This window comes from Mastigoproctus giganteus, chromosome 12 (assembly GCF_048544385.1).
Source record: "Mastigoproctus giganteus isolate SK-2022 chromosome 12, ASM4854438v1, whole genome shotgun sequence".
In the NCBI taxonomy this organism is placed as follows: Eukaryota; Metazoa; Arthropoda; class Arachnida; order Uropygi; family Thelyphonidae; genus Mastigoproctus; species Mastigoproctus giganteus.
Genome location: NC_143586.1, coordinates 12,672,515 through 12,699,000, shown reverse-complemented (window position 1 = coordinate 12,699,000; position 26,486 = coordinate 12,672,515). Strand labels below are relative to the sequence as shown.

Below are 26,486 nucleotides of genomic sequence, written 5' to 3'. Positions count from 1 at the left end.
AAGTCAAATTTCAAAATATCACAACTAAGAATTTAATGATATAACAGTACACATGACACAATGCATTAATTTTGCAAAAAAAAAGGAAGAAAAAAAAAGTTACCCATTCAGAGATTTGTCTATACATGTTTCCTATATACATCAGTGTCTGTGTGTCTATATACATCGGGATCTATGTACAATCCTTGTAAAGTGCCTTATCTACCAAGACATGGTCTGTCACTGTAGTGACTCGATATTTACACTTTTGGGTGAATACATCTGTGGTCCTATGTGAGGTCCTGAACTCGATCAGAGCAGAAGGATTTATCGATGTATTCTTCTGCCAGCTGCTTGTCCAGAGCCAGGTAGCTATCATCTATATCCGATGGTGCATTTTCGCTGGGTACTGGAGTTATAGGAGGTGGAAGATAATCTTTTCCAGAAAGAAAATCTTTAGCTTTTCTTAGTTCCTCCATATCAGCTTTCACCAAGGGCAGGTTGGAGGGCACAGAAGTCGACGAAGTCACGGAACCCATTATTGGAAGAGGTTTAATGTCGGGGGACCGCAACGTTCCTTGTGGACGGCACATCAAGATCTTCGGCACCTTGGAAGGATAAGGATCTAGATGCTGGTTTAGACAGCGGAAGAGGCACTGGTGGTTTTTTGGCAGCAGCGATAGAGAGGGAGTGGAGCAGTAACACAACTGACGGCTGGCGATGACACAGCATGCGAGGCTGAGGAGGCAGTCTGCAGTGGACACAACCAACAGAGCAACTTGGCCACTGAATGTGGAGAAACTGTCCATCTTTCGCCACGTTAGCACTCCCCCAAAGCCTTCAATATCGGCCCGAACGAGCCCAAGACCGCAGAAGGTCGCCAAAAGACCTGCATTGAAGAAACCCACTACAGATATGAAAAGGAGAACGGAGAGTAACCACGTCTTTTGGGGATGTTTAACGGTCATCAGACACGCAATCCCAGTCATAAGCACCAACAGGCTGCTCCAGATACCACCGTAAACCCACATGGGTGCAGCGTGCACGTGCATCGCCAAGCAGGCTAGAATTCCTAACACCATTCCACAGATCACCTTTCCGACGCCAACACCAGATGTCATCCTCTTTGGGAAGGAAGTGGTGACATCGTCTTCCACCATTACAGCAGGAAAATAGACAGACGGACGGCCCCGGAAGGAGAGAAGGTCATCAGGAGAAACTACTTTTCTCATCTCCACCATTGTCGGCAAGAAATTGTCCTGTAAAGAAATAAAACACTTAATTACTCTGAGTTCTAATTTTTAGAATTATTCACTAAATAAAGTTTTTAAACTATAGATATACTACTTCAGATATACACCGAAACAATTATTTTAAAAATCAGAATTTATTTTTTTTCTGCCATGAAAACTTGACCTTGCAAGAATGGTAGCCATCTACAGTTTCAAGAAAAGTCATATTAATTGATGACTGATTTCTGATTTCAGGGCAGCTGAGGAACTGAGTGAAGCTAGCAATCAGACAAGGTATAAAAATAGGAAAAGAAACTGTGAGGTGGATTGTTGTCCAGGATACCCAGGTCCCAACGTGTTGGGACCCTTGGAAGAGGCACTAATCAGAGCCGGTACTCATACTATAGCCGAGTGGTCAACACAAGAGTACAGAAGTGTAGGTGCTTTCAGTAAGTGACCGTGGTTCAAGCTCGCGTGATTGCTAAATACGGTAATGGTTTTGTACCTCTATTTTGTGAACTTCTTGGACCTTATGTGGTCACCACGGGATAAAATCCGAAATTTTATTATTTATTGGCCACAAGATGAAATGCTCGATGGAAAATATAAAAGTGTTAATATAAAGCAGCAAAATGCGCTATACTGAGGTTGCAGCGTCATTAGTAATTGAAAAGCCACGTGGAAATGCTTACAGATTTCCCATTAAGAAAATGTTCACCGGGGACAAAATTTTTCTGAGAGGAACTGATTTTTTTTTACGCTGTTTTCATCGGATGAATAAACTGGATATTGACAGCTTGGCAAATTGACTGAGTATGTTCTCAGTCAATTTGCCAAGCTGCCAATAGATGGCAGAATCAGTTAAGTTGGAAATACAGTTCTTTCCAAGACCTTATGCTCCTTAATATATGTATCGATGACAGCATTTAAGGTAACATCAAAGAAATGCGACCTTCAGTGATGTCAAGGTCACAGATAAGATCCCCACCGATGTTTCAAGTAGCTCAATGGGTGAGCTGCAGCCTCGGGATGCACACTGTACTCACGTGTGCCAGTAACACTATTTCAGACCGGTTGGTAGGAAATGATGGTGAGTGTTTGCAGAAAGTTACCTGGACTTGTTGTGAAGGGCAGAATGAAATTTGGGTGAACAGCAACCTGATTTGTAAAAAAAATATATTTCTTTTTATATTCCGAACCATTTAATTCTTGTCAGAGGAATTCCAGTAGCCGAGTGGTCACACGTGAGGATACTGAGCACAAGTGCTTAAGTGACCGTGGTTCAAGCTTGCGTGACCTCTATACGGTGCTGTTTCTTGCATTCTCTCTATCTTGTGAACTCTTCTGGTTTGGTCGTCCCGGAGTATAAACAGAAATTTTATTTATATTTGTGGAAATTACATATATGTAATAATTTAAGACGATACATATATGACGTCAGGAATTTTTATGGGCCTTTTTCACAACATGGCTGAGTTAGTTAGTCTCAGGTGAGGGTTGCATGATGTTTTTTTCCTGGAAACTCGGCTTTTTCATCCAGCAAAATAGAAAATTGACCACAGAACACAGGCAATCTACAGACAGTATACACGAGACAATATGACCCTAGCCGTTGATGCTCCTAAACGCTACAACAACAACAACAACAACATGCTTTTAATTCAAATTTAGAATTTTATAACCGGCATTAAGGTTGACTTATATGGGAATATACGATAGTTTTGTGTGTTTGCCTTTGTCACCTCGCTCCAGGAGGCGCTGTTGCAGCTTACAGGAGTTTTCACATTATCATACCAATACAGCTGGATGGATTCCATCTTCGTGCAACTACCAAAGATTGAGATCGAGCCGTGCTCCTGTTTTTTGCGACGTATTCAGATTAGTTGTCCTGGTAATTTTATTGTGTGTAAATAAGTGAGGGCCAGATCTTGTCGGATAGTGAGTGCAGCTGTCGTGCTTGTCACTTTAAAAAGGCCATTATGTCCTTTTAATGAGGTGCGAACACCAATTCAACAAGGCACGAAAACAATCAAACCATGCCGCGATTTTTTTCTTTTCTTTTTGTTTTTGATCAATTAATATGGCTAGTGCTGTCTCTGGGTCGCTCCTTCCTTACAGGCGCAATAAACCCTATTCAAGATTTCTTTCTCAGCAGAACTAGTTTACACTTCTTCCCGCTTAGTCGAGTAACACACGCATGCGCACAAGTCCAAAGAAATTTCCTTTCTCATTCTCTGAACTGCTATCGAGTATCTCTTTATCCAGAAAACAAAATTAATGGTCAAAATCCTTCCCAACTTTTTTCTCGATGTTAGAATTATGGGAAGGTGCTGAAATTAAGTTTGGGAACCACTGGAGTTGAGTGAGATCAAATCCTTTCCTTCTACCCATTAACCCCCCCCCCCCGGTGACCTATGGGAGGCAGAGGAAGATAGGTTCTTGCGTCAGTATGTTAAATGTTTCGATCCATTAATATTACTGAGCCACATTTTTGTAATTTAATATTACCACAGATATTGGAATGGTTTGTTTTACAATAACTGAATCCCCTAATGATCTGAGTGGAGTTCATACCAAACGAAAACAATCCGACTGTGCCTGACTGTGATGTAACAACACACATTGTGAAGGAGGTACTCCGAACGCAACCTCATCCCAGTATCAATATCTTACCTGCTTCAAGGACAGTTGAACCATGTCAAGGTCCACCGAGCAGGCAATTAAGTCCGCTTTCGTTAATCAATTTCCCGTTAATGCTTGTCGTATTGCGCCATCGAAGTGCCTGGACTGTCCAACGTTTAAGTCTTCGATCACGACATCGGCGACTGTTCAGCGAAGGACTCCAAACACCTTTGCTGGGCGTATTGTTTAAAAGATAAAAATGCCACTTTCTAAATCACTTCGTAGATCTTTAAGTTGACCTACTCCTTTATAACACCCTCCCCATTTCCGTATGACCGACTTCCTACACTCCCACTTTCTGACATTCCAACACTGAGGAATGGGGTCAGGGTTGGTGCGGTGGCTACAGCCTTTTGCCCTGAAATTACACTCCCCATCAATATGAACTAGTGGGAGGTGAGGAGAGAAAATTTCTTAGATTCCGGGACACTTGAAAGAACAAATATAATTCCAACACCTTGTTCTATTCTTCAAGGGAGGCATGGATAAGATTTGTTCAAATGTTTCTCAATCAATCTTCCAAGTTACTTCTTTTACGAAAGCTGTCCTCAGAGGTTTTTTTTCTTAAAATCCTCAGAGAATCAACAGAACGCTCACTATGAAAACATTGCTCGTAACCTCTGTCTCTCGACATCGCGCATGCTCGAAACAGCACACGCGTTCTAGGCAGCGTCAGTTTACACAGAGATCAGTTTATCGCTGCGGTAATCGGCTAATAAACGATTACAGAAACTCTAAATCTACTGGAGAGGATTCCACCAACTTCCTTAACGGCAAGGAGGTCCTAAAGGCATGGATTCAACTTGTGAACCTTTGTTTCAAGATTAGCAGTTAATTTCTGCTACATCTCCGAGTATCTCCCAATGGAATCGCTCCAGGAACTCATATCACAAAAGAAAAGCCGTCTAGAAATAACTGAGAACCTATAGGAAAGGTGTATATATGACTGGTTGGATACGTCATCTGTATTCATTACCATTCATGTGTATAAAATGCCAAAAACTATAAAAATACGCAGTTGACCGGGTCAAGGTCATACAGCAGCATGAAGATGGCAACTAAGTAGGGAAGCTTGGAGTATCTAGAGGAATTTATGTACTATTTATTTGATTTGAAGAAATTCAGGAATATTATAGTAACACAACAAGTCTAGGAGTTTGGCTGTTCTCCAAGAAATGAAACTCTGATAACAGTAATAGTGTCTACATTATTTTTCAACTTGGTGTAATGACGCAGCCGAGTGGCCAACGCAAGAGTTCATGAATTTGTGGTCATGTGGTTCGAATCCACATGACAACAATTTTAACTTAATTTTATTTATTGCTCGTCATATAACAGTTATTTGCAAATTCAAACACACCTGCAGGTCGCCGGGAATAGCAGTAAGCGATTGGTCCTTTCAGTTTTTGTGAGCAAGAACTATCTGGTAGCCTTTCCTAGACAAGGCTACCAAGGCTTTCCTTTCCTTTTAATACAAGCAACATTCTGGGAACATTTTAATCCTGTAAAGGATATGCTTGCTAGCGTACACACGCCAAAGCATTATTTTGCAATTGTTCTGGAAATATTCGATTGCCTTCCCATAGTTCAGTGCTCAGACTTTGATGAAAAAGCTTAGAAGTTTTCGTGGCATCATTTCACGAAGTTTAATAACAGACAACGTACTTTGAACAAGAATCGATGACCAATAAAATCCCGTTTTCCAATTTTTATACTGTACTTCCATTTCCTAATTTTCGTAAGCACTTTGTTAATAAAACAGATAATAAATACAATTTATTATCTATAATACAATTCACAAAATAGAATTTTACCAAACATGTTAAGGGGCTGTTTAATTTCTACGTATGCCAAGTTTGTTTACAAATGTACCTAAGCCTACTTCTAGCTTACCAGATGAAGTAATTAATCACTGTTATGGAAAATATTAGCATATTTATAAAATCTGTTTCATTATTTACGTATTTAAGTAAGTTTAATTTATATGGAAAAAGGTAAACAACTGAAAATAAATAATGTTATCCTACCTATTATTTTTCTAAAGAAATCAAATTATAAACGATATTCCAATAGGAATTCTTCGCTACGTTTGCACTGAACGTTTGATACTAGCACGCCACCACACGACATTCGAACAATTAACAGATAAATTTTAAATGTTAAATAATAAAAAATTATTCATAATTTTATAAAATTATATTTACTTATAAATTATAGAATTATACTGCAGCCTAGGTTATAATTTTAGAATTTAACTATATGATTTTAGAAATTAATGAAATTTTATATAATTTATATTTAAATATTACTTTTAATATTAAAAATTTACTTATGATTCTAGCAACTGTTCTCAATCTACAACTCATCGAAGATTTTCTCAAACTTATATACACTGGTGTTCAAAGAAAGTGCATCACCCCTTAAAATTGTAATTGTCGTCCGAATAACGAAAGTATATGGTAATATTTCTTACAGATTGCATCAGATAAGATTGACACGCGTCCTAAGAAGAAGCCCCTCCTCACACAAAAAATGAAAAAGGGCCCGATTAATTTGGTGTAAGAAGCATGTCAAATGGACCCCCGAGCAGTGGAAGTCAGTTATTTTCTCGGATGAGAAGAAATTCAACCTGCATGGCTCTAATGGGAGACAAACGATTCGCTGTAGACATGGTGAAGAATATCATCCAGACTGTATGATGTCTACAGTGAAATTCCTTACCAGCCAAATGATATGGGGGTGCATTTCGTATCACGGAGTAGGTCACCTGCAGTTTATAAAAGGTTCCGTAAATGCCAATGGTTACCTGGCTATATTGGAAAGAAAATTGCTGCCAACCATTACAGACCACTTCAACCTGCCAAATAACTGCATCTTTCAGGACGACTCTGCTCCTTGTCATCGGGCGAAAATTGAAAGTAGGCACTTCTGTAGTACTTTAGCTTCATTTCTGAGGTTTGACAGTAATGTGTTTACATTTGTTACAGGTGAAAAAATGGTTGGAAGAACGGTCCATTAGTTGACCAGGAAACAGCCCGGACCTGAATCCTATAGAGAACTGTTGGCATCGTGTGGAATCTGCAGTTGCCAGAAAGAAACCGAAAACCCTTTGTGAACTTCAGGAAACTATAATTCGTGTTTGGAACCACGAACTATCAGTTGATTATCTTCAGAAATTGATCTTGTCAATGCTTCGACGGTGTGCTGTTGTCATCAGGGCCAGAGGCGGTTCAACTAAATATTAGTTTGTACCTGGTGAACTTTTCATTTTGTTTTCCATTTAAAATGATAAACTGAAGAAAATTGAGGGCTTCTGATAACATTTCAGCCATAACTGTCGTGTTTACCAAAACTGTTGTATAAAGGATGCAAATGCACATTTTGTAATATTTTGAGAGCACCTGTCAAATATTACTTAGCTTTACCTTAACTATTAATAAATATCTTTAAAAATATTTGTTTATATTTCTATTTGTGATGCTAGTCATTAATGTAACACACCGTCGCGAAAAAGGGTTAGAAATGTGAAATTCCTAGGTGATGCACTTTCTTTGAACACAAATGTATATTAGCTCCTCTTAAATTAGATGGGTATCTTCTAACCTTAACAAATAAGAAATGTGGAATCAAATTAACGTGTAATAATGTATAATCAGATCAATGTGTAATCAAATTAACGGGTAATAATGTAAAGAAAATTAAAAACTTTATGTAAATCATACCACCATAATTTATCACTTCTGCTGTCTTTTTTATAGTCACTGAGGAAGTGGTAGAGAAGGAGTTCGATAAAACGTCTGAGAATAACCTCTAATTGTTTAAGAAATTAAAGGCAAATTACACTCCATACAGATTTAAGTGCTGGCGGATAGAGGGACGGTTGTACGAGAGAAGACAGAGTGGTTATCAATGGCCCCTACTCTTCGTGGGCTAATGTTGTTAGTGGAATCCCACAGGGGTCGGTGCTGTGTCCATTGTTGTTTTCTGTATTTATTAATGATACTGATGAGAGTATCAGGCTTAATGTCTAAGTTTGCATTTGATATAAAGGTTGGCAGGTAGTTAAAGCGATGAAGGTATGCTGCTGCAACAAGATCTAGAAAAACTAGGCAGATGGGCTGAGAAGAAGCAATTGAAGTTTATTATTGACAAATGCAAAATACTGCATATGGGTAGCAATAATCCCAGGATACCGTATCAGCTCTGTGCTACTACACTCATAAATGGAATTTAATTATATTTCAAACATTCGCTTTGTATAGAATTCCTTAAAACTTTGTATTGGCTTCACTAGTAAAGAAAGAAACAGTTACTAATCAATAGACCAGGAGAGTCGAAGATGAAAAGGACCTGAGAGTAATTGTGCAGTCTGATATGAAGTTCTCTGACAGTACAGACAGGACAGCTCAAGAGGGTATTTCAGTGATATACAGGAATTTTGCTAGCAGGGATAAAAAGGTGATTATCCCATTGTATAAGCATAAGGCATTGGCAAGTCACATTTTGAGTACGGCTTACAAGTCTGGAGACCTCAGTGCAGTGATGGGCAACGAGATTGGTAAGCGGAATAAAGAGGTGCTCTTACCAAGAAAGGCTTCAGTTTTGCAAATTGCAGCGTCTGGAGACCAGACACCTGAAATGTGATCAGGTTGAGGTGTTTAAAGCTTTGAATGGCTTGAGCAAACTCAGTGTTGATGAGATTCTACTTCTTGCTCAGGCTATGCAGATGAGGGGGCACAAATTCAAATTGAGGCAGGATGGTTGTAAAAAATAGATATGCGGAAGTTTGTCTTCAGACAGCGGGTGGTTGATTATTGGAACAAACTTCCATCCGTTGTTATGGAAGAGGGTAGTTTGCAAAAGTTCAAGGAAGAACTAGACAATTATTTCTTGATATAACGCTAAAAAGAATATGAAAATAATGGATATGAATTTAGATCCATATGAAAATAACTCATAAAATTAAATTATATTTAGCATAATTAAATAAAAAAGAATAATCAGTTGTCAATGGTATTGATCTGATTGTAGTAATTAATTTTATTTTTTGTTTTTTCTGGCCCCATAATTTGATAAGTTCTGGTTATTCTAAAAATATCATTGTATATTTTGCCGATTTTTTAGAGGTTATTCTGCCCCTGTTATGTTTTCACGTCTTGTAAATTTAAAAATTATAGAATATTAGTGAAATAAAGTTGGAGGCATGCCATTATTTAGTGGTCTTATTTCCCTTTAATTGTCTTGTTTTTTGTTAATGCTCTTATATCATTAATCGCTGAGATTTGAGTAACACAATGAAAGTCGTGTTACAGAGATTCACAAACTACTGAGAAGGATTAAACTTTTCCAGGTGAATGAATGTGAGAGTTCGCTTGATCTAGTCCGACGTTCACTGGTGTGAGACGTGGTACATCGCGCAAGGCACCCAATAATCCATAAATAAGCCAAATCGATCAGTTACCATATCGTAATAGACGTGGAGAACCCATATATCGTGGAGGGCTGAATTTCCTAAAATGTTTGAGGGCATTTATCTTAAGAAGTAGTAAAAGAATAGAAGAAATGAATAAAGATTCAATCCCAATATACTACAGTATTTCCTATGGAACTTAATTATATTTCAAACATGTGTTTCGTTTAGAATTTCTTAAAATTTTGTATTGGCTTCACTATTAAGCAAGAAACAGTTACTAATCAGTAGAGCAAGTCTGTCTACAAATGCTCTTCTCTTGTTTGTTTAATATGGAGCATCTTGACGACATCGAGTCATATCTTTAGAGCTTTAGGCATTATTATGTATTGAGCTGCCTGTTCATTCTTATCACGACTTTAGTGTTCTCAGCGCCAGCTGACCGGCCTGTTTTAAGATCAAGGTTAACCTTGAGGCATAGATCCTAGTCTGCCATGTCTATCTTCCGACCTCAGTTTTCCTTGTCCTTAAAACTTCTTAGGTTATAGATCATTTTGATATACGAAGAGTGGCACTAAACAAAGACTTCTACGCGGTATATTTTTTTATGACGACCTTAAACTAAAACGGTTTTCAAGACCAGTAATACTCCAGGACCAACGCTGAGTTCAAGACGGGGAGGCCACAAGATACGTGTTTTTTTTTATTAATTTTAAGTTTCTATAAGTTGCGAATTTCAGAAAATGTATAGAAAGATTTGGGTCACTCGTGATGATAAGCTATTAGGCCACACGAAGACGAATTCTTCCATAGAATAGTCAAAAAGGAATAAAACAAGAAGAAAATTTCGTTCGGTAAGTAAAGAGATAATCAAATAGATAGCTTGTTCAAAGCTTGTTGTGATAGTTGACTATTAGAGATAATCATGCACATTATAAAACGTCCAAATTATACACTGGGCTCTCAGTTTTTTGGGTAGTAATGATTTCATGAATTATGGTTGATAAAAAGCATAACTGAATAATAACAATTCTCTTCCACCAAAGATTTTATAAATTTACGTCAAAGACATTTTTATTAATAAAAATATTGAATTTTTGTAGTGTTTCCTTCTTAAGCAATCCTAATCAGACATCAGCAATCCTAATCTTAAAAAAGCAGCCAACACTCTTGATATTTTTCTCACAAGCAACCCTTCGAAGTACGCAGTCGATGTGAGTGGTCCTCTAGGGTACCTCAAATCTGAACTTAGTGATGGTCTCGTCTCCAATAAAGACTTTGTCTCATGGACATTCTCAGCCCCGTGTTCTTTGGATTAAAAGAATACAAAATGGGATGTTCTGCGAAATTTCTATTTTTCTTTATCTTGGTGAAATTAAACGATGAAATATGGTCTAAGTTGCTGATGCACCTAAAACCTTACGACAAGCAAAGGTGGCGCATTATGGCCTCAGTTTCCAATGCGCCATTAAACACCAACCCAACCAACCAACGAAATTATTCCTATGCATATGAAATACATTATTCCACACTCCAAATTTAAACCGTTATCTAAACCATGGTTTTCCAATAAATGTGCTAAGGCTAGATAAGAATGCTACATATCGCAATTGACTTGCATACAAATCTCTAGCTTCATTTTCTGCCTACACCAAAGATTCCAACAATCGTAAAGCAGTTATTAATCAGTCCAAAAAAGATTTTGAACGGGCATGGTTCTTGTCCATAAGGTAGTCGAGCATTCTGGTCTCTTGTCAAAGCTATTGGCTGCAACTTTACCCCATCTGAATTTACACCTATGTACAAACCTAATGGTCCTATTGCCTTCTCAGCTAAAAATAAAGCGGACCTGCTGGCATCCTACTTTTCTTCTAACTCTAGTATTGACGATTTTGGTAAGCCACCTCCCACCATTCTTAGTATATCCCATTCAATGCCTCCAGTGGTCTTCCATCAAGAGGATGTCAGAAGAATTTTGAACAATGTTGACGCAAGAAAACTTCGGGCCCTGATGGTATTACTCCGCTTGTACTTAAAATCTGTATTCCTGAGCTTACTTCTGTTTGGAAATTTGCTCATATCCAGCCAGTTCTTCAAAAGGGTTGACAAATCCCTCCCATTGAATTATCGTCCCATTGCACTTACTTCTACTCTTTCCAAAGTGATGGAGAAATCTATTAACCGCCAACTCCTAAATTAGCTTGAAACCTTCCATCTGATTAATGATCACCAATATGGACTCAGCTAGTGTCGATCCACTGGTGATATATTGGCTTATATAACCATCTATGGACAAATTCAATAGAAAATTTTAATGAATATGCAGCAGATGTTCTTAATATTTCAAAGGCTTTTAATCGAATTTGGCATAAAGTTTCTAAGTAACATTTCCTACTTTATGGATTTTCGACTGCTCTAAATAATTTTATATTTTATGGATATCCGGCTGTTTTTTGTAATTAGTGTCCATTTTTTTCCTCTAACCGCTCATTTCGATTGATCGTAGATGGCTTTCTGTCTTCTAACTTCTCCATTACTGTTGGTGTTCTCCCCAGGGGTGGAGTTCTTTCTCCCACTCTTTTCTAAACAACTTCTCACTCTGAACAAATCTCAAATCCGCCCTACCATGGTTTTTTCTTCGTATCTGAAGCGGTGTCTCCATGACCTCTCTCTCAGGCTTCTAGACTCCATAAAAAAGAGGACAATTACGTAAATTAATGGCCCATCTCTTACAAAGTCTCTCCATTCTCTCTGTCTCATAGAGGTCCTGTTTCTGCTATATGTCTCTTCTAAAGATACTTTCATGGGCACTGTTCTTTTGAATTGGTTTCTATAATTCGATCTCTCTCTCTCTCTCACTCTCTCCCAAATCAGTCCAAACATGTACCACAACCTTCCAGTAATCCTTTTGTTGTGCAACTTATTTCACAAAACCAACCTTTCTTCTTCTTTATCTCCATTTATTCCTTCAACTTCCGTTTCTGAAAACTTCCCTTCACAGGTATTTCCTAATAATTACAATGTACATAAATTCAAGTCTGATGTTCAACAAATATCTTCTGTAATCTTTTCAGCCTTCAACTCGCGCACAGTACTTGTAATACCGTTTTTAATGGAACTCTGTCACAACGTTGTGACAGAGTTCCATTAAAAATGGAATTAGAAGCAATTACATTAAAATTCCGCGTGTCATAGAAGAGATTTGAACTTAGTTCTTTCCCACCCGGTTGGGGAGGAATGCGATACCAACTGTGTTACCCACGTGGGATATCGATCAGAGAACAAATTGGCAAGCCACCTGGTAGAATAGATGAACAAAAAAAATGACCTACTTAAGCGTTACACATGGAACCTTTCATATGCAGTGCAATTCACTCTTTGAGAGTCCATCTAATTAGCGACACCATTGCCAGAACAATAAATGTTACCTGCAATAACATCGAAAAAGAAGCAGCATTTATTTATTTCATTAGCCCAGTATAACAGAATATTATCAACATGTGGTGTTGAAATGTCTTTTGTGTCATTAAATCATAACCGGTAGTGATTAGTTTAAAATTTTTAAAAATATATATTTGCGTTATGTAGAAACAATTCGCTATAACTACCAAATTAAAGTTACTCTTGAGAAATACTGAGTTTGATTAAGGTCCCATATAAAAAAGATGGTGTGGAGAAATCTGTTTCCAATATCATTTCTTGGTCTTTTCAAACTTTCACTTTCAGCGCTTATTGAACTTTAGAGGATGAAGTAATGGATGAAATAAAACATTCAACTGGAACAATTTTATTAAAATTTCAACGAGCTGGAACAATATCTACTGATGCATATAACGAAACAAACGTTCCGGTGGGCTCAGTCTTTTATGAGCCTTGCCTTCAGCGTGTCCTGTAATTTTTCATGAATCGTATTTGAAACATGGTTTTTTCCGGGAGAAAAAAAAACCATGCTCGAGTTTTTCTCGAGAGTAGCATGGTTTTTTTCGGGAGAAAAAATCATGCTACTCTCTCCTGAGACCGACTAACTCAGCCACGTTGTGAAAAAGGCCCATAAAAACTCCTCACATCATCAATGGGACTCGAACTCAGGTCCTTTCCATCAGGAAGGACGGCGATCCTCCTACCCTTGAAGGCAGAAATTACTTGAAGCCGTATTCGAATAATACACATACTGAGAAACCACAGCTATGTTGCTCTTAACCAGAAAGTATTTCACATTCAGTCGGGGACGTTCCTAGAGTTCAGGAAATCCGGATGCAAGAATTAATGTTGCAGATACTTAGCCCTCCCTGGGACTGAGACTTCAGAGTACTGCACCTGTTTCATCCTCCTCCAACCCCGAGGATTTACCCTATATCCACGTTGGCGTGCGTGAGCAGGTTAAGAGTCATCAATGTCCAAAAACACATTGATGTTTTTGTCCTCAATGTCCAAAAACATCAAGTCATCAATGTCCAAAAACATCAAGTCATCAATGTCCAAAAACATCAATGTGTTTTTGGACATTGATGACGTCCTTCTTCAAAAATTTGTTTCACTAAACCAAACTGGCAATCAGCATTTCCACAAAGAAGTTCTACGGCTATTATTGGAAGATATGTTGTGCATGTGCCTGAATAATGGCGTTCTGAAAATTAATTTCTGCATTGCATCATGTGTCAACTCACACCAGTCTGAGTGTGTGATAATTCCTTTCGAAAAATAATATGGCTCTGGTTGATATTACATTTCAAAGATTCAGAAAAGGAATGGAATAGGTCCCCCCATGGATCATTTCTTGGTCAAATCCTATTCAATTTATAAATTAATGATTTATTTTATTATGTGGAAAACACGGACAGGGTTGTGTCAGCCTCCATCGATGATCTCAAGTTTTACAAAATTATTAAGGAGAAGTTGCACTGTTTGACCTTGCAAGACAACAGGTGTATATTTCTTACACAAGACTTAATGTGTACATTAAGAGATATAATCTCTTCCAACCAGAAACATGTAGAGACTGTTAATTTTACATAATGTATTTTTCTGTGTCCACGAATTTTATATGGGATTCAGTTCCTGTTTGGTATAAAGAATAAAATAATACGAAGTCGTTGTCAACCCAACAAAATTCCATCCCTCATAACTTGAATGGTTTAGAAGATCATAACAATCAGCAAAGTAATGAACGAGGATGCCCAATCCTCTTGAATTCAGACAGGACACTTTCCCAAGGAAATATTCATTTAAGTGTCAATGCACCATACCATTTTTAATGAAGAAGATGGAGTTTCTAATAACAACGTGTTATTATGAGAATGATTATAAGTATACTGTTACCAGGTAACGACTGGATTTCATATCAGTATATTAACTTCGGCTTTATTAAAACTAAAGACCGACCAGGTCAAGGTCCCACTAATATTACAGGGTAATGGACTCCCAATAACTAATACAGAAAATTGCTTATAAATACAAGGATCTGGGATAGTTACTGCTATCAGACATGTTAGCACGACAATTGAGTACAACCCAACATATAGCCGCGTTTTCAAGTTTGCTACTAACTTCAAACCAGATGCTATTTGGGTCATCAACACTGCCCCATCCCTGTCTGTGACCATTTAAATAAAATGCGGGTTTCGTATATGTGGCAGTAAAATTTTCCTTAAAGGAATGTCAAAACGAATCTATCGTTCAAAATAAACTTACCAATTTGTCAGTCAAGTGGTGGCTAAACTCTCTGCAATTTCGTGGCTTACAAAACGGATCTTGGGAAGAAACCATGGTGAGTGACTTCCTCCACGGAAGGATGCTTTCGAGTAGAGAAATCACTGTCACGCGCTTTAACGTCATCTCCCATCCAGTGATTGGAAACTGCTTGTAGTGCGCTCACATATTTTAATCGGAACTGTTCTTAATGTGGTTTTCTTACAGATTGACGGTAGAAACTTTTTTGGCGAAACGCCAACCATCCGTAAAAATGACCCTGAACCATTGGAGAGTGACGGCGCATGAACTAATGGCCTTCATTTCGGAATGTTGAAGAATTAAAGGGTAAATACGGGGGTGATGAAACTATACAGCAAGGAAAGGGGGGTACGCAGAAGGGGATAATGTTGAATTCTTGGCAGGTAATCAACGCGGAAGCTGAAGACCATAGGCGCAAGTGTTGATTTTGGTGTGGATACTCGTCAGGTCAAATTCCGACGTCACTGAACGAGGGACTGTTGCGTGCGTTAGAAACAGATGCATGAAAAAAACAGCACGTGACTTCATAAACGAGTTTTTGAAATTCCATCAACGTAGGAGTTGTTTACGTTTCAGAACTGTTTATATCTTTCTTCAAACAATCTTGTTAGAAAGTGTAGGTCAAAATTTTAAATAATGGACAATCCAGAATCGTCAACTGGAGATTTATCGGTCAAGCAACATTTGTTCTGGCTAAGGACAAATGTTGCTTGACCTATCGAAATACTGATTATGACTTTAGAAAAATATGAAAAACATATCCAGACTTCAATCCATACTTCAATAAACTTCATCGGTGGGTAATTAGGTGGCCTCAGCGCAAGAGCAGACACCCGAGTTTCGAAATGTTTCCTGAATTCTTTCTGATTTCTTTATTTTTAACTGAATTCTTTCTTATTTCACATAATGTGTGCTGAAAATTCAGATTGGCAAGTGGAATCTATGCAAAATAAATATTCCTACATGAATGAAAGAGACGAAGAGTTTTTGGCATGTTAATTAAGTTTATCTTCGGAGAAATCTTTTGAAGGTTCTTTAATTACGTCTTTGTCTCAAAATCCGAAGAAATCCTTGTGGCTCTAACCCCGAAGGGTTACGCTTCTCTGAATTACAACGACAACACCTTGTAATCTACAAAAGCGTTTTCACTGCCTGGAGCTGTGACCATTTTGGTCCCTTTATTTGCATAAAAGATTTTGTTTTGTCTTCCTGAAATTGTTTTTGAATTTTCTGGCGAATACAATGTTAGGCTTTGATGGAATTTTTAAGGCGGAGAAGGATTTCTACGAACACCTTTCTTTACTCCCTTTTTTTTTCCTTGATGCATATTTTCCCATTCACAAAGGGAAGAAGCAGAACTGCCAGTCGCAGCGATCGCCAATTTGTGCTGAGAGGCACGTTCCGCTACTCAATCCCAGAGGCAGGGCGAAAAGTTCTCGAATCAAAGACTGTCAGGGGTGTTTGACGATTCGCTCTCTTATCTCCTTGACAGTTTTTCTTTTAAAACTCTGTCCTCAATAAATTCTACGCTACCAGAACAGAATTAATCTCGACACCATGTACGCATTAGCGGTTGTTCAACCCAAAGACGTTAGAGTCACAATGGAATATGGGACAGACCAGATGGCGGCACATAGAAAGAAAAAAATGATTGCGAAATAAAAGGAAAGTAAATAAAAGGTGAAAAAATACAACAGAGACTTAAAAAAATGAACAGATAATGGGAAAATTAGATATTTGGAGGAATATTGAAGCAAACTGGAACTTCAGATGGATGTATGGAAAATTTAAGATGGCAGCCAATGATTAGAGTGCGTAAATGTTTCTCTGGTGTCGATAGTTACCATAATAGATAGGAACTGATTCATATGGCAACCTTTGATATAAATGTATTTGGTTATGTCAGAAGGGAGAGATGAGAGGGAACACTATTTCTTTTTCATCTTCTACTATTGTCAGATGAACATATACTAGTTCTATGTTAAGATAGTCACTCACCAGTCTTCCAGAATGCGGTGACAAAAATTTCGGACGTCAGAAGTTATTAAGTGAATTGAGATATAAAGAGGTCCATCGAAATCTGGGCTGAGGGCCTCGACTAAAAGGAATAGGAAGAATTCTCTAGCTTTTTACTATAAGTGGCGTCTTGATTTGGAACGTTGATTCTAACAAAGACCTCGACTTGGTAAGGGATGGAAAACTTTCCTTCCAATATTGTTTTAGGGAAGCAAAGAATAAAATTTCTTGTTGCTCTTTGGATTGCTCGGACCAAGTTGGATTCCGAAATATGTATAAAATTAATTGAAACATATATTTAGAGTTACATAGGTTGCCTTTATGTCCCAGAGATCTGTGAATCGACCGCACCAACATATTTGACAGTACAGATGGGTTGGAATATTGAATACTGAGATTGTTTGAATAAATGGAAATTCCCTCTCCATCTCCAAGATGGCTTTACTTTTACTCTGGAAAATAACTCCATGGATTATTATTATCATCCAGAACATAGTCACTCTCGTTAAACGTATAACCGAAAGATTAGATCCGCTGGACATTCATAGACCCATCATACTATCTAAGACCAACATAAAAAATCACAGACCGGCAATCAAGGCAAATACGTCTGTTCCCTTGATCAGAAAAACTGTTTGGGTAATATGTGGCCAACACAATCAGATTTTTCAATGGCATCGGTGAACTGATAATTGCTAGCCGATGTCGTTGATAAATGACATCGGTGAGCAATCCATTGTGGATGCAGACTGTTGGTTTTCGACAAATCCAGCTCTCTACAGCTGCTCTAAAACAACTCTTGCCGAATGATATTTGAATATGGTAGATTTGTATGTTTCGTACGCATTAAGAGATATACACTGCCCTACCATTAATATCCGGACACCTGCCTTTAGACAAAAAAGAACTTTTATTGCACAGTTTCAGCACAAAATCATTTAATATTTTGTGCTGAAACCTTTTGCTTTTATGACGGCCTTCAATCTCCGCGGCATACTCTCAACCAGCTTTTTATAAATATCAGGTGATATATTCCTCAACTCGGCCTTTAACGCAGCCATCAATTCGGCCTTGTTCTTTGGCGAACTCGACGTGCACGTACCCGACGATCCAATACATTCCACAGATGCTCGATAGTGTTCAGATCAGACTCTGGGCTGGCCAATCCAACTTTTCCACACCCATGTCCTCAAACCGCTCTGTTACGACCCGAGCAGTATGTCATGGAGCGTTGTCTTTTTGATACAGGTATGAGCCTTCCCCGAAGTATTGGCATAATGTTGGAAGTGCATAATTGTCCAGGCTGTCCTGGTATTGCACAGCATTAATGGTTTTGTCGATAATGACCACAAGCCAACATCCACAAGCCAAACCATGAAAAGCAGTCCCAAACTTCATTGTTGGGAAGATACAATCAGGAAGGAACTGTTCCCCTGGCATTCGCCACACCCAGGAATGGCCATTAAACTGGTAGAGTGCGAACCTCGACTCGTCTGTCCATAGGACTATTTTCCACTGCTCTATATACAGGATTCGCGCTCCTTACACTATGTTAATCGGTGTCTAGCATTTGTTGAGGTGATCAACGGCTTGTAAACAGCTGCACGACCATTGTAACCCATATCATGAAGTGTTCTTCGTATTGGGACTAACGTCGCTGACATTAGTCTCAATATTCTCACAGAGGGTGTGTGTGTGTGTGTGTGTGGCTTGAGACAATGGCAAATTACGATTTGCGTGCACAGTTCGCAGAATTCTCTCGTTCTGTTAGTTTTCGGGGTTTATCGGGCCGTTTTTTGGCAGATCCAGTCCCATTCCTCTGCCATTTGCATATGACTTCTCTAACCGTTGACCTAGGGATCCCCACAGTGACTGCGATGTCTCATACAGAGCGATTGCTTATGTTGCATCCATCATTCCACGTTGTAATTCTGTTGAACGTGTCATCTTGCATGCCCACTTTTGTAATTGTCTATTCGAAGTCCAGTGTGCATATTTATAACAGATTCTGTGGCGTGTTGCATGCATAAGACATGTTTCCACATTTATGCTTTTTTTGCATAATTTTTATAGTTGCCTCCTAGCGTATTAATACTGTGTCGGATCCAATGTAATTTAATTACTGAATAAATAAAAATAAATAAATGTCACACAATGGTCACCCAGAACATTAGTTCAACTACCCAAAAGTATTTATTATATTCGTCAATTGTGTGTTCTCTTGACAGTTTTCCTGAATTTCTGGACAAAAATCCGAGTTTCCCGGGGTGAAACCATTGCTATCTACGCCTCAAACCGACTAACTCAGCCACGGAATGGAAAAGTCCATAAAAGTTCTGGTGTCATTGACGGGATTCGAATCTCGGCCTTTTCCACCCGGTGTGGAAAGGATGATGATAATGCCACTGTGCTACCGCTCAGGAATAAATAATAATGATGGCCCGATCTTTCTTTCGACATTGGACCACCAATATGATGTACCTGAGTTAGAATTCGGAGGCGAAAAAAAATAGCGAAAGTTGCTTCACCGGACCTGCTTACCCAAGGTCGAAGTTATTGAAGAAGTATAGAGTAGTGTCATCTGGTTGTCCGCTCCCAATAACTACCATCTTCCATTGGATGCATAAATCCAAAGCTAAATAGATCTCTCTCCATAGCTAGATGAAGCAGACAAGTAGAAATATTGAACATACTACATCGAGTGTGGCACAAGATACAATGACTCGCGTTCAGGCCTTTGAAGGGGTGGTTCGAAAGGTAGGCGACAGTCCTCCCGAAGAAGACAGTGGAGCAGGTGGCATTGTCCCCTGTATGGTTACCACAAGGGAAGAGCAAGACCATTCAGTCCAACCAACTGGAAGTGCTTTCTACAAAACTGCACTCGTGACCACACAGGAAGGAAGCCTCTAGCAGAATTCGAGGGAATAAACCCCACAAAGACATACACCATACGTCTTTGTGGAAATAAGTGAAAATAAATCAACAGAGTGAAAATAAACCAACTGACCCAGTACCAACGAGGTAAAAAAGGCAAGAGGCTAGTCAGAAAAGTGACGACTATCCTCAAGAATGACCACATCCACTGCAAACACGAGATCTGTAATAAGAGGATCAAAGGATACCTGAACACCCTCAAGTGGAACTCCTTTCACTCAGCAAGATACTTTGCTGGTATAGGGAGAGTACTCAGAGGAAAACAACCAACGAAACGTTTGATGAAAAGCAGCGAGCCTTCTACAGAAATATCGGACAAGAGAAGACGGAGGGCAATGAACCCTAAGCCCAGAAGGCACTCGAAGAGCTAAGGGACAACCTGTGGAACAGCGAAGTTAGTCACAAGAGTGGATAGACTTTAGAACAGAATAAAATCAATGACATAGAAGAGATGACAGAATGAGAGATTCACGAGGAAGAAATACATCGTCGATCAGAAAGTCACAGGAAGTTCAACTGGCTAACAGTAGTAATAGGTAACATCGAAAAACGTACAAGAATTCCAGCTGCAAGCATAGCACATAGTGGAGCAGATCCCCCAGATGATAAGGAACCCTGATACAGTTCCTCAGTCTCTGACTCAAGCATCACCTCTCTGAAGGCTAAGGATAAAAACACTACAAACCGATCACCTGATCGGTTTGTACTTCCCCGGGTTTGTGGTGCTTTTTTCCGTGAAATATGGAGCAAAAACAGTGTACAAGATCCTGACCTCAGGCAGAGCACAGAAGATGTCGGACCACTTAGAGAGCCAGAACATTATGGCTGAACAACAGAACTTTAACTCAAATGAGCAAACAATGCAAGGAGCAACTGAACATCAATGTTGCAGCTATGGAGCAAACCTACAAGAAGCATCTCAACCTGTAAACGAGTTCTACATCGATTATCGTAAGGCCTTCGACTCCGTACTCCATAGCTGGCTGACAGAGACGCTGATTATCTACAAAGTCAACCCAACAGTGACAAACTTCCTATAAGCAACCATGGCGAAATGAAAGACCACCGTCAAGGTGCGGAACATCACAACCAAACTGATTCCCATCAGGAGATGCGCCGTCAGGGAGATGCGCTGTGTCCACCGTCTTTCTGTCTAGCCGTCCACCATCACGCTTAATACTAACAAATACGGATATACCCTTAAAGAAGAAAGGGGAACATGTACACCCTTTCCGATCTGATTTACATGGACGATATCAAGCTCTACGCAGCAACCGAGAAAAAACTCCAACAGCTACTCCGGATCACCAACGAAGAGTTCATCACTGACATTAGGATGGAATTCGAACTGGACAACTAGAAAAATCCCCAGATTGCGTTACGGAAATCTACTCGGACGAAACTACGAGTTCAATATAAGTAAACAGATAGAAGCCATGACAGAGGGAGAAACCTAGAAGTACCTGGGGATGGTGCAAGTTGAACATGTAGAACTCAGAAGATCAAGGCTCGCCTGACCGAGAAGTACCATCACAGACTCAGAAACCTCCTAAAAGCAAAGCTAAATGGAGGAACACATTCAAAGCCATAAACACCTATGCAGTTCCAATATTAAAGTATTCCTTCGGAATCATAGAGTGCACTAAGACTTAGCTTGGAGAGATCACGAGAAGGACCTGGACAATGATGACCAAAAGCCTCCAACACCACTCGAAGACGACTGTTATGAAACTGACCATAGCCCGTAAAGAAGGAAGAAAGGGTTTTACAGACCTCATCGAATAACGGAATAAAGCGATTAAAATTGTGAAGGATTATTTCCAGAAAAACGCAGCACCAATCTACCAAGCCATAAGGGAAATAGACAAGTGGCACACACCGCTCAACCTCAACGATGAGACACCCCTCACTCACGGAAGAAACAAAGGCAGAAAAATGAGCAAAGAAGGCACTCCATAGCAGATACTCAATGATCTCAATTACCACTGCATACAGTACATGAGAAGTCTTCCTACGCATGGCACACCAGCAGGACGCTCCTCCCCGAAACCGAACAACTGATGCATGCCATCCACGACCAGGAAATACATCACCAAGGACGCCACAAGTAATGATGAAATACATCTCCAAGGATGCAACAAGTAACAACCATCCCGATCACTGTACTAACTACCCGCATGGTGCCACTCTTTGGCACCATGCGGGTAGTTAGGCCTCCCAGAGAACCCTTACATGGAACTCTAGAAAGCCACGATCCTGAACACCTGAAGGAAAGTCAGAGTTTCTGACTTTCCTAAATGGTAACGGGACATAAAAACCACACCACACCTGGTATCAGTACAGTCGCTGGATGAAAAATAGAAAAAATAAAGAAAATAATAATAACTTTGTTTACGAATGCATTATGAGTGTAGTTTCTCCAGGAGCCATTTTCAAAATCTATGCACTGAACGATTCTTAGTTTAAATTTCACAGATTTTTATCTCTGGAGTGGAGTTGCTTGGACTTGGTATATATACTTACAACTCTCACACGAAGGATTAAAAGCTATCGAATCAGAAATTAAAAAAATCTAACAGTTCCTTCAAAGGACGAAACGGCAAAATAAAACTTTACAATGAAAGTATACAATGGTTTCGGGTCTTTTGAATCACCCTCTGCAGGAAGGCAACATTATCTGCTCCGATAAACTCCTTTCTGCCATCACTGTAAAATCGAGCGTTCTTGAAGTACCACTGAAACCAAGAACTTTTGAACCTCAGCATGCAAGTTCGCTAAGAATTTGAGGCATTTTTTGAAGGCTATACCTGGATCGATGCAAAAGTCAATAAAAAAAGTCGTTGGACAAGTGACAAGATTACTTTCTGTCAAAAGTATTGACGCCAACCTATAGCGGCTTCAATAGTCGAAGTGGAGAAGAGGGATTTGAAAAGTACTTGGGTTACATCGTATCGGCATCATGGAAAAACGTTCGACAATCCTAAAGTTGTTGGACAACAAACAGCTTTAAAAAAACTGTCTTCGAACTGAGATGTCCAGTAAATCTTTCCAGGAGTTTTGAAAAATATGTTTCAATAGATGACTTTTTTTTTAACTTGTGGGTTTCAAATAATAAATGAAAATTCTCAGAAGAAAAGTATCAAATTTTATACTGTATTAGTAACCAAGTACTGGAGAGGTAAGAGAGGTGTTGGTTCACGTATTGTACTGGAAGGCCTCGTGGGTACATAGTTGGTAGGATCGTGGTCTTCCCTACACCGACTGGAAAAGACTGAGTTCGAGTCCCATCGATGATGGAGGAATTTCTATGGGCCTTTTTCACATGGCTGTGATTTAGTTGGTCTAAAGCGAGAATAGCATGGAGAATAGCACAATACCACCCATGTCTCTAACTGAACATTTGAACCTTGATGGGGACATGGGATGGTCAAGCGAGAGGAGGCAATGTGTTGTAATTGATTGCTATGGTACGGATGGGATAAAGTTAGGAGCGCAGTCCGTCAGGTAGTCCGTTCCTGTTTTTGATAATCTTAAATGATATCGATGAAGGAATACAAGGAGTGACGTCAAAATTTGCAGGTAACCCGAAGATTGGGAAAGTGATTAATGACCAGTGACAAACAGCACTCCTCCAGGAACTTTTGGACGGGCTTCGGGGATGGCTACTTAAGTTGCAACTGCGTTTTATTGCTGAGAAGTGCAAGGTTTTACAATCGGAAAATAACAATCCCAAAAATAACTTAGAGGATTCGAATTGGAAACTGATTAAAGTAGACTGAAATCATTTCTTTCTGTAATTATCATCCATCTAAATCATAGATTCAATTACTTTCTGAATCCTGAGATAAGAATAGATCGTTTTCTTATATTCAGACCTTTTGATTAAAAAAATTACTAGCACATGAAACTAAACACAGAATGCATTTAACATTCCACTTTTGAAAGGTTGCAGATCCTGAACTGAACATAGCAAAGGTCATGTGGGCCCACATTTTAAATTTTGAGACTAATTTTGATAAAAATAGATCTATTTTAAATTTATAAACTGCTTTGTTTATCAAAAAGACGCTGTTTAATTTTATTTATATTCAGTATTCAAAAAGTTATGTAGCCAAAGATCAAAAGGGTTTAAAATGAATTATTTGAGCAATAATTTCAGGAAGCAAATCGTAACTCCACTTCAGATAAGATCGACCAGGCAGATTCTGTATGAAAGCATTTCCTACAGTCAGCTGTAGAGAGGAATTCTACTTGTCAGTTCCTTTAAATTATAGCTCTCATAGATGCATTAAGGGGTCCTGGAGTTTCCTTATAGCGGGTGATATTTATCTACCGTTATATCCTGGGGTTCTTTTCAGGCCTACTTTGCTGTAAGTGTCCTGTAGCTACCAAGAACCTTGTTTCCTTTCTCGAAAATAATAAAGTGCCCCACGCAGTGGCACATTTTACGTTCACTATCCCTTCCCTTCTTTGACGATAGAATAAAATCAACTTAAGGTAAAGAAAAGTCCAACCGGGCCAGGATCGTTGTGCTGCAATTAGCCAGTTCTGCCCTATGAATAATGATGATGTTGTTGTTGTTGTTGTAGGTTTTAGGAGCATCAGCGACTAAGGCCATATTGCTTCGTGTATACTGTTTTCTGCATGAAAAACCCGACTTTCCAGGAGAAAAAAATGCAAGAAAACCTCCCCTGAGACCGACTAACTCGGCCACGTTGTGAAAAAGGCGCACAAAAATTCTTCACATCATCGACGATACTCGAACTTAGGTCTTTTCCACTAGGTGTCAGGAGGATAGGGATTCTACCAGCTACCAACTAGGGCGAACAATGATTTAACACGGCAACTGATGAAAATATTTTATGATTCCCCTTTCTCAGTTCGCTAACACTTTTCAGGTGTATTTCGAAAATACATAAACGTCTATTACCTTGAAGTATGTCCGTCCGCATGAGCGAATTATCGTTTTATATTTTGCTTATTCAGAAATTTCTGTCAATCCACTCAAATACTATTAAATTGCATCGAATTCCATTGATTGTTAGTTTTATCAACTTATCTCGGATTATATTTGCAATAGGCTTTCATTAAATTCCATAATAACCAGTGGATTATCCATAATAATCAGTGGTTCAGGTAGCATCATTGATTTCCCTTAATTTATAAAATAAGGATTGATTTGCAACTTTCCACCTCCCACATTGTACATACATCAACTAAAGCCCTTTACTCTCTCACACTTTAACTCCAAAATTATTCTAACGATATATTTATACAAAATCTTTCCACTTACCTCTGTTTCCTGGGTTCGAACCTTCACAGTCTACAGAGAGCACTCATCTGCTCTTCCACCTTCCTGGTTCTTCCTCGCTTCTCCTTTTGTGTTAAACGCATGCGCAGTTCTCCCCGAATCATCCAGAAACGAGTTGTGCGAAACCCCTCCTCGTCGTCCCAGGTATTCTCTTAACCCACTTAAAGCAGCGCTTGCCTGCTGGCTACGGCACACTAGCGGGACAGCGGCGGATTCTGTCACGTGGCTTCGTCGGGCCAAGTGTAGGCCACTGGGCCACGATCGGTCACTATAATCTGGCGGCAAACACTTTCCAGCAACGTGCTACAGGAGGATGAACAAGGGTCCAATGGATGCTCATGGGTTCGCGCCCTTAATCCAATAAAGATGCAACGTCTCGGTAAATTTCTTGTCTCTTTCCCATTCTAATCCACGGTCATCCATTCTGGAATTGCTGTGTTCTGTGGTCGATTTGCTGTTTTCTGGATGAAAAACCCCAAGTTACTAGAAGAAAAAAACCATGCTACCCTCCCCTAAACTGAGTAACTCAATCATTTTGTGAGAAAGACTCATAAAAATTCCTCTCGTCCTTGATGGGGATTCTAACTTCTTTTCCACCCGGTGTGGGGTGGATGGTGATCATAACAATTTTAAAAGATGCCATGTTGCTCAGCATTAAACTTCCAGTGATCACTGTTTTGTTTTTTTAAATACCGCTAGCATATTGTCCAACAGGATAGAGCTATTTCCACTCTCAATATTCTATTTCTTTCTTTCCCTCTGACGAGAACTGCTTTCTTGTATTTATATTTTACATTAATGAAAGCAGTAGCCAATTATGAGTGTTGATTGTTGATGCGGGTCATAATTATGTTTCTGGTTACTTTTGCTTCTGTGTTTTTTCGAAGAAAGATGTCCAAATGACACTTTCACTGATACCGCTGATGGTACAGAGTCATGGATCAGTCTCTGCTCAGCCAATCGGACACTTGCACCGAGTGATAAACTCAGCGTTGCATAAACTGCGTGCCACTGGCCCAACACACTTGAGCGTATATCGGAACTTCTTCTTGAGTGCATCACTTGTCAAGAGTAAGCTCGACTGAAACTTGTCTACCAGATGATCTGTGAAACGCATATCCTCCAATGAATACTGACCGAGAGCGGTTCCAGTTCATAAAAGCGAAACGGTCATGCATGATACAATGGAACC

The 26,486-nt window shown here is 39.2% G+C and overlaps 1 protein-coding gene across 2 annotated transcripts; it reads right to left on the bottom strand.

Moving 5' to 3' along the window:
- Positions 1-16: 16 nt before the first annotated feature.
- Positions 17-25,329, bottom strand: LOC150076705 (uncharacterized). 2 transcript variants are annotated; one of them, XM_090386225.1, is made up of 2 exons: positions 25,277-25,329; positions 17-1,238 (listed from the first exon to the last, which is right to left on the bottom strand). In XM_090386225.1, exon 2 carries the CDS (start codon positions 1,218-1,220, stop codon positions 270-272), a length of 951 nt encoding a protein of 316 aa, XP_090242351.1. In that variant the 5' UTR covers positions 1,221-1,238; positions 25,277-25,329; the 3' UTR covers positions 17-269. The 2 variants fall into 2 exon arrangements, with proteins under 2 accessions (XP_090242351.1, XP_090242350.1); XM_090386224.1 differs by lacking the exon at positions 25,277-25,329 and adding an exon at positions 14,995-15,087.
- Positions 25,330-26,486: the final 1,157 nt, after the last annotated feature.